This window comes from Bos grunniens, chromosome 3, assembly GCF_055505025.1.
Source record: "Bos grunniens cultivar Pamir isolate PY7600 chromosome 3, Bosgru_T2T1.0, whole genome shotgun sequence".
Lineage (NCBI taxonomy): Eukaryota > Metazoa > Chordata > Mammalia > Artiodactyla > Bovidae > Bos > Bos grunniens.
In genome coordinates, this window is record NC_141167.1 from 62,274,243 (window position 1) to 62,289,538 (window position 15,296).

A 15,296-nucleotide genomic window follows, 5' to 3' on the forward strand; every position below is an offset into this window, starting at 1 on the left:
GGTTCGTTGCTAAGGCAAACCTTCAATATCACAGTAATCCAAATCTATGTCCCAACCACTAATGCCATAGAAGCTGAAGTCAAACGGTTCTATGAAGACCTACAAGACCTTCTAACACCAAAAAAAAGATGTCCTTTTCATCATAGGGAACTGGAATGCAAAAGTAGGAAGTCAAGGGATACCAGGAGTAACAGGGAAGTTTGGCCTTGGAGTACAAAATGAAGCAAGCAGGTCAAAGGCTAACAGAGTTTTGCCAAGAGTACACGCTGGTCATAGTAAACACCCTCTTCTAAAAACACAAGGGACAGCTCTACACATGGACATCATGAGATGGTCAACACCGAAATTAGATTGACATATTCCTTGCAGCCAAAGATGGAGAAGCTGTATACAGTTAGCAAAAACATGACCAGGAGTTGACTATGGCTCAGATCCTGAACTCCTAATTGCAAAATCCAGACTTAAACTGACAAAAGTAGGGAAAACCACTAGGCCATTCAGGTGTGACCTAAATCAAATCTGTTGATTATATAGTGGAAGTGACAAATAGACTCAAAGGATTAGATCTGATAGACAGAGTGCCTGAAGAACTAAGGACAGAGGTTCAAACATTGCACAGAAGGCAGTGATAAAAACCACCCCCCGCAAAAAGAAACAAAAAGGGAAAATGGTTGTCTGAGGAAACTTTACAAATAGCTGAGATAAAAGAAGTGAAAAACAAAGGAGAAAAGGAAAGATAAACCCACTTGAATGCAGAGTTCCAAGGAACAGCAGGGACAGATGAGAAAGACTTTCTCAGTGAACAATGCAAGAAACAGGAAAACAATAGAATGGGAAAGACTAGAGATCTCTTCAAGAAAATTAGAGATACCAAGGGAATGTTTCATGCAAAGATGGGCACAATAAAGGACAGGAACGGTATGGACCTAACAGAAGCAGAAGATATTAAGAAAAGGTGGCAAGAATACACAAAAGAACTATACAAAAGAGATCTTCATGACCCAGATAATCACGAAGGTGTGATCACTCACCTAGAGCCAGACATCCTGGAGTGTGAAGTCAAGTGGGCCTCAGGAGGCATCACTACAAACAAAGCTAGTGGAGGTGATGGAATTCCAGCTGAGCTAATTCAAATCCTAAAAGATGATGCTGTAAAAATGCTGCACTCAATAAGCCAGAAAATTTGGAAAACTCAGCAGTGGCCACAGGACTGGAAAAGATCATTTTTCATTTCAATCCCAAAGAAAGGCAATGCCAAAGAATGTTTACCTACCATCCAATTGCACTCATTTTGCATGTTAGCAAGGTCATGCTCAAAATTCTCCAAGCTAAGCTTCAACAGTATATGAACTGAAAACTTTCAGATGTACAAGCTGAATTTAGAAAAGCAGGGGAATCAGAGATCAAACTGCCAACATCCATTGGATCACAGAAAAAGCAAGAGAATTCCAGAAAAACATCTACTTCTGCTTCATTGACTATGCTAAAGCCTTTGACTGTGTGGATCACAACAAACTCTGGAAAATTCTTAAAGAGATGGGAATACCAGACCACTTTACATGCCTCCTGAGAAAACTGTACACAGTTGAAGAAGCAACAGTTAGAAACAGACAAGGAAAAATGGACTGGTTCCAAACTGAGAAAGGAGTACATCAAGGCTGTATCTTGTCACCCTGCTTATTTAACTTATATGCAGAGTACATCATATGAAATGCCACGCTGGATGATGCACAAGCTGGAATCAAGATTGCCAGGAGAAATAACAATAACCACATATATGCAGATGACACCACCCTCATGGCAGAAAGTGAAGAGGAAAGATGATGAAAGAGGAGAGCGAAAAAGCTGGCTTAAAACTCAACATTCAAAAAACTAAGACCATAGCATCCAGTCTCATCACTTCATGGCAAATAGATGGGGAAACAATGGAAACTGTGACAGACTTGATTTTCTTGGCCTCCAAAATCACTGCAGACAGTGACTGCAGCCATGAAATTAAAAGACACTTACTCCTTGGAAGGAAAGCTATGATAAACTTAGATAGTGTATTAAAAAATGACAAAGGTTTGTATAGGCAAAGCAATGGTTTTTCTTGTATGTAGGGATGTGAGTGTTGGACCATAAAGAAGGCTGAGCATCAAAGAATTGACTCTTTCTAACTGTGGTGTTGGAGAAGACTCTTGAGAGTCCTTTGGACAGCAAGGAGATCAAACCAGTCAATCCTAAAGGAAATCAACTCTGAGTATTCATTGGAAGGACTGATGCTGAAGCTGAAGCTCTAATACTTTGGCCACCTAATGCGAAAAGCCAACTCACTGGGAAAAGACCCCAAGGCTGGGAAAGATTGTTGGCAAGAGAAGGGGATGACAGATGATGATATTTTTGGATGGTATCACCGGCTCCATGGACATGAGTTTGAGCAAGCTCCAGGAGATGGTAAAGAACAGAGAAGCCTGGCGTGCTGCACTCCATGGGGTTGCAAAAAGTCAGACATGACTAAGCAGCTGAACAACAACAACAAAGCAAATGGTTATGCTTGCAAGTAGGAAAAGTAGAGTTTATTGACACTAAGAATAAAGACCAAAAACATCAATAGCTCTAGCTCAAGAGTAGAAACATGGATCAATATGACTCCACCTTTTCTTATTGTTGTCTACATTCTTGTCAAGGCACTACAAGGAGAATGAGGTATTCAAACTTGAAGACAGAACAAAGAAGCCAGTAAAAAGTCCAAATAAAGCAAAACTAGTTACAGAATGTGGTAATAAACATGTGGACTTCAACGGCCAACTGGTCAGTGTTGGTTCCACCATTAACAATGAATGACCTTGGCCACAGTACTTAAACCCTCCACTCAGTTTCCTAATCTGATATAGGGGTAACAGTAGCTGACCTCACAGGGTTGCCAAGGGGATTAAATAAGCTAATATCTATAAAACCCTTAGGACGGTGCTTAACACATATTAAACCCTATATAAATATTTGTTATCTAAAATAACAGTTTGAATTTATTTTAATTTATTTCAGTTTGAAATTATTTTAACAATCATACTACATGTCTGATGACCTCCAAACCACACTAGCAGTTTCAGGACCTATAGATATCTTGATGGTTCCCATTCAAGACCACATATCCACTGCATCTTCCATTATGAATTGCTCCCCAGGAATTCACTTTATAGTTCCTTCACACTGGGAATTAAAAGGACTATACTCCAGAATCTCTCTCAACAATGGTCCCCACAGCTGCAGCCACCACACAGGGTGAGAAATGGCCTCTCTCATGTAGAAGTCAAGGCCTGCAAAACCATAAAAGTCTTTGTCCACCCATCACAAAGTCTACCTGTCACCTGGAACAGGACTGGAATTGGTGCACAACTGGCTACCTGCCAGAGGGAATACAAAACAAAGGTAAAATTCTTCACCCAAATGAGTCTTGTTGGTCCAAGAATCACAGTGGAAAGCAAAACTCCTGAGAGCTGGTCAAAACTCCTGAGTTTTGACCTTTCCAAGGTCACCAAACAACTACCACTCTGCTAAACCCAGGACCTTGTCTGACTCTACCTCTCAGGAGTATGAACATTGCTGATACACTCTTTCTTTTTCACAGTTTCCAGGCCACTGTATTCCCCTGGGTTTTCTGGCTATCCCTTTTCTTGGTTTTATGCCGGTTGCTCCTGCCTTTCCACCTTCCCTACATTGGAATGTCCTGGGTCTCATTCCTTGGTCCTCTTCTTTCTTCCATCCACACTCCCTTTCACAGTGGGCTCATCCAGTTTTTTGGTTTAAAATACCACTTTTCCCCCCAGATCTCCAGTCCACCCCTAAATCCTGAAAGCTTCATTCAATAACTCCATGAGATGTCTAAAAAAAAACCCTAAACTTAGCTAGACCAAAGCCAAACTCCCCACCTTCTCCCCAAATCTCCTCTTCTGTCTTCCCCATCTTCACCTTCCCCTAGCCCTCCCATCTTCCTTTGTACCTTACCCATCAGCAAATCCTATAGAGGTTATCATCTAAAAAAATTCAGAAACCAGCCATGTCTAGACTGTTCTCTGGTCCTGCTCTCTGGACCATCTCTCTTGGGCACTGAAACGCCCTCTTAAGCCTCTGCTTTTGCCCCACTACAGTATTTCCTCCAAGCAGCAGTCAGAGAGATGCCACTAAAATGTGAGATCATGTCACTCCATCATTCAAAACCTTCCAATGGCTTCTTCTCTCATTCAGAAAAGCCAAAGCCTTTACAGTAACTGCACGGCCCCATTGAATCTGAGTCTCCCCACCCCCACCCCCTCAGCTCTCTGACCTCATCGCCCCCCTCACTCACTCCACTCCAGCCATACTGGCCTCCTTGCTGTTCAGCCTCCAAAACTCATTCCATCTTTTGCCTGGAACACCCATCCCCCCATACCCACACGATTCACTCCCTCACCACTTTCCTATCTTGGCTACAAGGTCATCTTCTAGGTGAAGCTGTACCTCACAACATTTTTTTTAAATCGCGAACTGTACCTGTTTAGCGCACTCCTTATCTTCGCTGCTCTATTTTTTCCCATTAGACTCAACATCTTATTTTACAAAATTTATAATAAAATTTACTATAAAATTATTTTGTTTGTCCCATCAGAGTACTTACGTTGCCTTCCCCTATTAGAGTATAAGCTCCAGGCAGGTGGGGGTTTGTGTCTGTTCATGTTAACTCCTGCATTCCTACTACCTAGTAAGTGCCTTGTTTTACAGCAGGTACTCAATAAATATTTGCCGAATGAAGGGGAATAATGTCTGACTTGGTTCCTCTTACCTAAGACAGTCATCACCGTCTTCATTAGCTTCATGGGTGTCCTCCGGCGGCTGATGGACCCACTCGTATGTGGAGACAAGACGTTGGTTTTCCTCTTTACATACATGTAGATCCGCAGGTACACCACGACCATAATGAAGAAGGCCATGAGGTTGGACACAGTCCAGAAAATGAGGTAACTCCTGCTATAAATGGGGGCCAGGGAAGAGCAGGCAGAGATGTCACAGAGGCAATTCCAGCCCAGCGTGGGGACAGCCCCCATAAAGATGGCGATGGCCCAGATGAACAAGATGAGCAGCGTCACCCTCTTTTTGGTCAGGTTGCTGTGGACCCGCATCCTCATGATCGACATGTGCCTTTCCACGGCAATAACCAACAAATTGGTCAGGGAGGCTGTTAAGCTAGCGTCCAGAAGTCCCTGGCGGAGAAACCACCGGTTGACAGTCAGAGTTTTTGAAACTGGGCCAGTGTTAAACATCAGGTACACATAGGCAATTCCAGCAAAGAAGTCTGCAGCAGCTAGGTTAGCCAGCAGGTAGTAGAAGGGGAAGTGAAACTTTCTGTTTTTGATCACTGCTGCGATGACTAGAGAATTAGAAAAAAAGATAAACAGGCAGAAAAACGTTCCAAAACACAAAACAATTAAAAGCTTCGTTCCTGTCCACTCATCAGCAGTGTCAGTGTTGCTCCTATTATAAAAAAAGTCCATCCGCTTATCATAGTAACACTCATTCATTGTGGAGAAGAACTGAACATCCTAGAAAGAAATTTAAAGAAGAAACAAATGTCACTCTTTGCAAAAATCAATCACTAAACCACCAGTTGCCATTGCTAAGCCCCTTATTCTAGTCAACTCCTGTTAATCCTTCAGATCCCAGTATAAATGTCCCTTGCTCCAGGACCCTGGCCCTCGACCTATTACAACCTTTATCTCACATCAGTCACTGTTGTCTGTTTCTCAGGTTAGGTGCAAGCTCAGTGAGGGAGGGTCTGTATCCATTTTGTTCATCATGATAAGCCCAGGACCCATCTGCCCTGGCTGTCTCAAGACCAATATTTACTGAATGGTTGGCTAGCTGGCTGAAAGAATGAATGATCAGGAGGCAAAACTAAGTCAAATATTCTGAACCTTGCAATAATCCACTCTATACTGGTAACAATTACAGCATAGCATGTTAACACTTCTCAGTGGTTTCCAGCTCATTTCTTATTTATAGGTTCTGTTTATTAATCAAGGGCAAGTTGGTAATGCCAGGCACATTCTTGCCAATATATCAGGTGTTGAGTTACTCTTCACATGACCACACACCTTTCCCAAGACTTCTGATCCACCTTTGCCACGTTTTAGTTTCAAGCTACGACGACATGGTTAAGCACGTGGTACAGGGCTGGCAACTTTGTCCTCAGTCCTCCTTTTTTACCTTCTTGTTCACTTCTTTCATACTCTCCTAAGCCAAACTGCACCAATGTGAATTTGCCTATTTGATTATCCACCTGAATCACTTCAAGTCAGTTTCCTTCCCTGGGCTCTGTGTAACGGCCAGTAGCAGAAGACCAGTCCTTCATGGTTAAGACTAGAATCTGGAGTCCGAGGGTACGATAATGCACTTGCCAAGTAAGGACGAGTCGTCCAGACACACGTCTGAAAGTAGACCCCACACTGGGGTACCAGGCAGACAAGTTAGGTACTAATCTCAGGATGAGGTCTCTTGCAGTCCGAAAGTGAGGGGTTCTGACCAAGGAGGGGCTGGGCAGGGGCTCAAACGATGCCCACGCATCTGTGCTTGTTGGGAAGACCAGGTGTTTTGCCTCAGAGTGATCCGGCCATTGCTGGGAAGGGTCCAATCAACGGAGAATGGAGTCGAAGACCAGGAAATCTACCTTCTGGAGAGAATGACCAGGGCTCTCTCTCAAGAAACAAGGCTGCAATATTTCTTCTGGAAAACTGGATACCTGGTAGACACATGCACTGAGCAGTCCACTGGTGGGAATGAAGTGGCTCTAAAGGTGAAAACTTAATGGAAATCCCCAGCTTTTAAGGCTCTTATAAATTCTAAAGGCTCTTGTAAAGCTCAATATCACATCCAGAATCAGGATAAGGGGATCAAATATCAGTCTAAAGTAGTACAAAATAGATATTTATTGTAGACAGTCTTTATTTTAATGTATAATGATATAATGATATTTTTACTGAATTAGATATATGTGTCTCTGCCATAAATAATGAAAGGTAAAATATCATGTTATATGCTTCAGATAAACAAATGGGAATGATCTCAAGATACAAATAGGTCTAAGTGCCTTTTACTAATGACAAAACAAAAACTATTCTCTTTGGAAGATATTGAACAACCACTAACTGCCAATATCAGACAACTTCATAAAACAGGTCAATATATCTACATTATATCATGATAATTTCCCCAAATTTAAACTACGCATCTATATGATAATTTTCACAATATTCCAGTATGACTATACCATAATTTACTTAACTAATCCCTAACTGTTGGATATTTAAGTTGTTTCTAATATTTTACTTTGACAAGAAAGACTACATTCTTATGCATTAATCTTTACACACTTGGCCAATTATTTCCTTAGGATTAATCCATAGATTTTAGTTGATGAAGTAGCAAATATAAACTTATTTAACGGTTTCTTGTATATGTTGTCGAACTGCCCTCAAGACAGATATTTCTAATCCCACCAGCAGCAGATGAGAGTTGAATGGAAGACACTAATCTAGTAAAATTCAATTTTAATATCCAAAGAGAAAATGTAGCTTTCAACAGTACTGAAAATATACTGAAATTCAGGACAAAAAATCCAAAAACCACATGAGAAATTTTAATGATTATGTGTCTTTTTAGTAGGCAATTGCTATGTGTCCTTCTACTAATGAAAAATATTTCATGTATTTTATTTTGCTATATGTTCTAGATAGCTAAGAGAAATACAGTTCTGATTTAAAAATTATATTTATTGCTGTTTAGTTGCTAAGTCATGTCTGACTTTTTTGTGACCCCATGGATTGTAGCCCACCAGGTTCCTCTTGTCCATCGGATTTCCCAGGCAAGAATACTGGAGTGGGTTGCCATTTCCTTCTCCAGGGGATCTTCCCAACTCAGGGATCAAAACTGAGTCTCTTGCATTGGCAAGTGGATTCTGTACCACTGAACCTCTTGGGAAGTCCTAAAATTATCTTATCTTTAACTCATCAGTTTATCAAGATTAATGTCAGAAAGATGTAGGAATTAACATACTAGCAGAAAGCTAAATTTTCCTAATTTCATTTAAAAGAGGTTTTTAACATTTATTGTGGTCATAAACTTGGTTGAATTTGTAATTACATCATGCCCTAAAACTACAATGATTATTAAAAACTTTAAAAATCTTCAAATTCAACTTTCCCTCATCAAAACCAAAATGGCACATTCTTCGACACATTTTAGCAAAATTTGTCCAGGGAATGCGAAGTAGTTTTGTCTTACAAAGTTCAAAAACCACAGGAAAACCATGATTAACCAGAACGCCCACCACAGTTTCCTACCTCCCAGGCTCTAATTCTACTTTCGGGAGAAGTAGACAATGAGAATATTAAAAAATTAATATAGGGAATTAGTGAAAAAGATTCCACAAGATGGAATATTATGTATCCACTGAAAATCATGTTTACTGTGAAGCTGTATTAATATGAAGAAAAGCATATGCCATTGTTTTAATTAAAATAAAGTATATGTATGTATACATATATATATAAGTACACATATATTTATATATATATACACACACACATATAAACACACACACATATGTGTGTGTGTATATATATATAAATATATGTGTACTTACATAAATATGTATACATACATATACTTTATTTTAATTAAAACAATATAAACATATAAACACACACAAATATGGGTGTGTGTGTGTGTGTGTGTCTGGACTACTTTTAAAAGACAAAAAAAAGAAGAGGGAAAAAACTCAAAGTGTAAATAGTTAACAAAGAATGGTAGAATTGTGGGGTTTTATTTTTTAATTCTTTCCAGTTTTTTCTACAGTCTACATTTTTTGTAATAAATAAATAGACTCTTAAATGCTGGTTTGCAAATTCTGTTTTAGGAGAACACATTCTACTTAGTATACCTTTCTTTGAAAACTATGACACTGAAAAATCAAAATTAATCCTCAAAGGAAAAACCTCAAGGATTCACTTATGTTCATTATTATTACTCTTATCAGCACAGCACACTTTAGAGTTTTCCAGTGATAATGAAAATAAAATGGTTTTCTACTTAAAATTTCATGAAACAACAAAACCTTATAATGCTGACAACTGGCCAAATCAAGAGGTCCCATCAAGAGGCCAAATCAAGAGGTTCTCTCTCTTATAAAACATTCCCAACACAATCACCCCAGAGTCCCAAAAATGAATAATGGAAATTTGTGAACTAGTACTTCTGATTTTTTTTTTCTCTGCCATAAGCTGTCCAGCTTGTTGACAGTCCCCAGTACATATTAACAACAGATCACCATATTCTCTTAGCTGGAAATTACCAAAAACTTAGTGAGCTTATAACAAATGATCGACTTACCATTTCTTGCCTCTCTCAAACCTCAAAATATGATTCTATTATAAATTCTAAACATCCCCTCCTCAGAGATACTAAACCAATCCAAAGTAACCCTCAGTTCCCGCTATCAGAGAGCCTTGCTTTCTCTACCAGTTATGACATATTTTTGTGTGTGTTTCGTCTTTATTATCCATCCCCCTCTGCTAGACCTCTCTGCTCCATGAGACCAGGGACCTCGCCTTTTATGCTCACATCTATAGCATCAGCATGTGTGGAGGGGGCAAATGAATCTCCATTTAACACTATCTCTTCCCCACTAAAAGGAAGAGGTTCAGTTAAATGCCTTTGATGACTTACACATCACCCACTAACTATGCCAATTGGAGAATTTCACTGATTAACTTCGTGTTCTTGGGTTAGTTACTTAGTATCTTGACTTTACTATTTTTAATTGCTAATATTTGAATGATTACTCTGTGCCTGATGCTGGACTAAGCATTTTATGTAGGTCTTCTTATTTAATCCTACCCACAGTGATGCAGATACTATTATATGATCTATTGTGCGGGTGAGGAAACTGAAGTATCCTCGCCTAAGGTCACACAGCTAGTAAGTGGAAGACCTCGGCTTCTCTTGAGGCAGCTGTGCTCCCAGGCTCACAAGCTTCTCTACAACACTACATTTTCTCTCCACAGACAATGAAATACCAGACAGACCGAGAACTATAGTCATACTTACAATAACCACAGAATTACCAAAATAGAATGATCCCATCAAATCACGTTCAAAGACTGTCTTGTGTTATACGCATATTAAAAAAAAATTGGGACAGCCTAAATACCCTTTAGGTTTTTTATTTTGTTTTTAAAGCCCTGAGAAATATAGGAAAAGGCATGTTTTCTGAAAATACGCTTTCAAATTTCATAGTAAGCAGGCCACACAATACAATTTTAAGACTAATGTTGTTCAACTTGAATTCTGCCAAATCTCAAGCTTGGTTTTTTTTTCTTTTTCTTCCTTTCTTCTTCTTCTTCTTTTTTTCTATACTAAAGGTTTAGAGGGTTTGAATAGTTTTGACCCAGAAACAAAAGATGTTAAACTCTGGAGGTATTACCACAACTTTCAGTTCAGTTCAGTTTAGTTGCTCAGTCATGTCTGACTCTCTGTGACCCCATGAATCGCAGCACGCCAGGCCTCCCTGTCCATCACCAACTCCCGGAGTTCACTCAGACTCACGTCCATCGAGTCAGTGATGCCATCCAGCCATCTCATCCTCTGTCGTCCCCTTCTCCTCCTGCCCCCAATCCCTCCCAGCATCAGAGTCTTTTCCAATGAGTCAACTCTTTGCATGAGGTGGCCAAAGTACTGGAGTTTCAGCTTTAGCATCATTCCTTCCAAGTTTGAATAGTTTTGACCCAGAAACAAAAGATGTTAAACTCTGGAGGTATTACCACAACTTTAAACTTCAGTAATTTAAGACTTCAGAAAATGATGGTTTAGAAAGTCTATATGTAGAATCCAAATGAAAACTTCAGGAGCAAAGCTTTCATTTAGACTCTCCCAAACTTGATTCTCTAAAACACTGTCCAGCCAGCCCATAATGTGGAAACAATTATGAAAATTAAAACATGTGAAAACCACTCAAGCTGCTTATTTCAAACTACATCTTGGGAGACAAGTTGCTGCTGGCCTTTTAGTTGGCTTTCAACAACACTTTCTTTTTCCCCTTAGGATGAAACAGGGTACCTCCAAAACAAGATCTGTTGGTGCTGTGCACATTTTCGTTTCTTGTGGTCCACAAGTGTAGAACTCTCCTCTCCTCTCTGGAAACCCCAGCCAGATGGGAGCTGGAGATCAGGTTAGTTGGTACACTAACAACCAGAAAAGAGACCACTCCTGCCAATCAACCACATTTGTGCACTAAATTCTTCTTATTAATTCATGTTAATGGCAAAATTGGGATAGCATGGGATATTTTAACTCTACATATGATCCCTGAGGTTCATTTCAGCCATGAATTTCAAGGCCCTTAAACTGCTGCTCCTCTGCTCAGAAGCCTCTTCCCCTAGATATTCCCAGGGCTCACTCTGCCACCTCATTCCTGTCCAAACATCACCTCATCAGAGAGTCCCTTCCCTGCCACTTTGTAAAAGAGCACGTCTCCAAACCCCCACCCGACCCCTTGCCAACTGCACTGTCACCCTGTCCCTTGCTTTATTATTCTTTACAGCATTTCTCACCACCTGACACTGTCTACTTGGGGTTATGGTCTGTCTCCCCATGTGCTTAGGAAGCTGGGGCCTTTGTGCTATTGTGGCATGTCCCTAGCACGTGGAACAATGCCCAGCACATAGTAGGCACTCAGTAGATACTAGTCCAATGCAGAATTAAATGAAGCACACATGTGCCCACATGCACCTTGCCTGTTTACCCAAACTGAGCATTATTACTTTCCGCTGCTGCTTCTGCTGCTGCATACTCTCTAATTAGGGTCTCAGAACTCTTTCACTTTCCTCTGTAGACTTGGCTCCCAGCCCTGCTAGATGAGAGGTGTGAGGAGTGGTGTTTGCCACCTTGGAACAGAAACTTCACAAGAGCAGGCAAATCAGGGTGGTCTGAAGGGTAGTCCCATGGTAGCGACCCCTCCCCAGTCTGTATGGACATCAGAAATTATGACTCCTCTTTGAACACAACTTCCAAAGAAAAGGGGGACTCAATGGCCAAAGCTATAGGCCAATTGAGCAACAAAGTAAAGTAGGATTGGACTATCACCCAAAGTATTCAAAAAAAATCTATTAGTCATACTGATGGAAATAAAAGACTGAAAAATATAATAAACGAAAAAGAAGAGATGACTCTCCCATGCAGAAGAAATCCAAATAAATTATGTACATGTTGCCCGGGAGGGGAACATCTCTCCCAGTCCTTACATGTGGACTGTGCATGGTAGCTTCTTCCCAAAGAGAGCATGACAGGGTTTGGGCCGCTTTTCAGTGCAGAAACTTGACAAACATGACTTCGGCCAGGTAATCAAGGTCAGCATCAACAGTGACCAGTCACACTGCTAGCCTGTAACCTTGATCAGATACATTAAGAATGATACTTTACTCGGTAATCTTCTTTCTCAAAACCATGCTGCTGCTGCTTACTCAGTCATGTCCACTCTATGACCCCATGGACTGTAGCCTGCCAGGCTCCTCTGTCTATGGGGATTCTCCAGGCCAGAATGCTGGAATGGGTTGCCATGCCTTTCTCCAGGGGATTTTTCCAACCCAGGGATTGAACCCAGGTCTCCCGCATTGCAGGCAGATTCTTTACCATCTAAGCCACCAGGGAAGCCCAAGCCCAAGAATACTGGAGTGGGTAGCCTACCCCTTCTCCGGGGGATCTTCCCAACCCAGGAATTGAACCAGGGACTCCTGCCTTGCAGGCAGATTGTTTACCAGCTGAGCTACCAAGGAACCCCCACAAAACCCATAATACCAGCCTGATCTGAGAAAAACCTCAGATAAATCCCAACAGGAGGACATTCTCAAAAATCATCAAAGTCATCAAAAACAAAGAAAATCTGAGAAACTGTTCCAGCTAAGAGGAACCTAAGGAGACATGACATCTAAATATAATGTGTATCTCAGATCCTTGAACAGAAATATTATGTAAAAAGTGAGACTATTTGAATGAATATTATTATATTTATTATTATAGAATATATACAATTATAATATAAACAGTATATTTATATATTTATAAATACATAATTTATAAATTTAAATATATTAAGTACATAATTACATGTGATTATATATAATAATTATATGCAATTATTATAATTATATAATATTATTAATATCTGAGAATAACTAAATAAATATTTAGTTAATAATGTTTCCATATCAGTTCATTAAGTGTAACAAATGCACCATACTAATGGGAGATGTTAGTAATAGGAGTAGGGGTATAACATGGGAACTCTAAACCGTCTGGTCAATTTTTCTGTAAATATGAAATTGTCCTATAAGCAAATAATATTTAAAATAGATTTTAAAAAGAGAGGGGAGAGGATGTCATCTCTGCTATACTGCAGCAATTTCAAAATAAATAAAGCCTGTAGGTTTCATAAGCAGTAATTTTACTCTTTGCTGTAGCAAAATAACACATAGGAGCAGCCATCTATTGGAGATTCAACTTAAACAGATACCGTCCATGACAGAAGACTGGGATCCTCGATATTCTCAGGTAAAGCTCATACATTTATATTAGGGCTACGTGCTAAGCGCACGGCTACTACAAATCTGCTACCCTCTCTGAATACACTAGACCATTTCTCTTAAGCAAGTTAAACTCAATTCTGTTAAAAAGTTTCATTACTCTGTTTAAGAGCAAATGGTAAACTCAGGCACATAAAGTTGTTCTGATCTCGACCCCTGTTCTCCGCATAGCACCCAGGTCCCGCTGTACACCGAGAGACGCTACTGGTAGTGGTGTTCCCCAAGCAGCAGACACACGGGAGGAGCAGGCACAACCGGGTGCGCCTGGGAAATGAGAAACTTCCGTGCCTCGAGCCATCTTCAGCTTCGAGTGGTGACACACAGGGGAAACGGCACCGAGAGCTCAGCAGAATAAACAGATGACTGTGTCAGGGCTCATTTCTAAGCCCTGTAGGTAGGGAGGACCGCCTGTTGCATGTCAGCTGATCGATCACTGCTTTCTCTCTCCATCAGGTGGGTGGATTTATGAAAGCGCAGGCTGTAAACACACAGCTTTTACCCAAGAACTTGTTTAATAAACAACTAGAGTCAAACGTATTGTTCCCCAGATGTCACTGATGACTGACTGAGGACTGTCTTAAACCTCTTGGTTAAACAGGAAGCAAACTTGAAAACATACCGAACTAAACCAAATAAAAGAGGTGAGACATGGATTTTACGTGATCAGCAAATTCTCTGACTCAGCTTATCCACATGTAATATAAATCTTTAACTGTGTTTACTCTGTCAATCGTATACAATTTTAATCTCCTCTAATTCATTAGGCTGGACAGATGACATACATTTTGGCAGTCTTAAAAGTAAAGATGCTAATCAGAATGCTTAAAATGAATAATATTTACATATAACTCCATATGTTCTATTATGTAGCAAATGATCCTTAGATCATCATGTAATCACATGTTTGAAGGAGGAGAGAATGCCAAAATTTAAAATGTGGACATTCATCCCTGAAAGAGATATTTTTTGTACAAAGAACTTTGTCACTCTGTGAAGATATATTTTGAGAAATTTCAAAGTTCCTACTTACAGCCAATGACTTCTCAGAAGAAGAAAATCAGATTTCTTTTCCTTATAAAATTCACAAGAGAAAATTTTGGCCCAAACTGCTTGTCTTAACGTAACCACATACTGCATTCATTCCCTGGCTCAATCCATTTCGTGACTAAATCTGCCTCTGGTACTGAGAAGGATGTTCAAGAATCTCCAGCTCTATATCAGATCAGATCAGATCAGATCAGTCGCTCTGTCGTGTCCGACTCTTTGCGACCCCAGGAATCGCAGCACGCCAGGCCTCCCTGTCCATCACCAACTCCCGGAGTTCACTGACATGGTGTGTTCCAAATAGTCCCCTGCTGTTCCCAGTAACAGGTGAATAGTGACCTGCAGTGACCCCTCCTTGCTTCTAGAAAGCATGCCTGCCCAGGTTAGTGCCTGTTTGAATCCTGAAATTTGATACAGAAAGGAAAATCACACTTTCAAATCATGTGACTATAGAGGGAAATTGTTGTTTTAATGAAAGCTTCAGAGGCTCTAAAGGAGAGCACCGCTGTTTGGTCACTAAAGCAGGAGTCTCACAGCCATCCCCATTCCATCCCCCTCTACCATCCTATGCACGTCGAGAAGTAAAACAGCACACCTGTATGA

The 15,296-nt window shown here is 40.3% G+C and overlaps 1 protein-coding gene across 2 annotated transcripts in view; it reads right to left on the reverse strand.

The window, feature by feature from the left end:
* The window catches only part of LPAR3 (lysophosphatidic acid receptor 3), an 85,413-nt gene that overhangs the window by 50,362 nt on the left and 19,755 nt on the right, over nt 1–15,296 (reverse strand). The window contains exon 2 of one of the 2 annotated variants that reach the window (XM_086390863.1): nt 4,802–5,558. The exons of the other annotated variant lie outside the window; for it this stretch is intronic. Coding sequence (XP_086246989.1) covers nt 4,802–5,537 — 736 coding nt within the window. The 5' untranslated portion in view covers nt 5,538–5,558. The remainder of the gene's footprint in view (nt 1–4,801; nt 5,559–15,296) is intronic. 2 annotated transcript variants of the gene reach the window in all.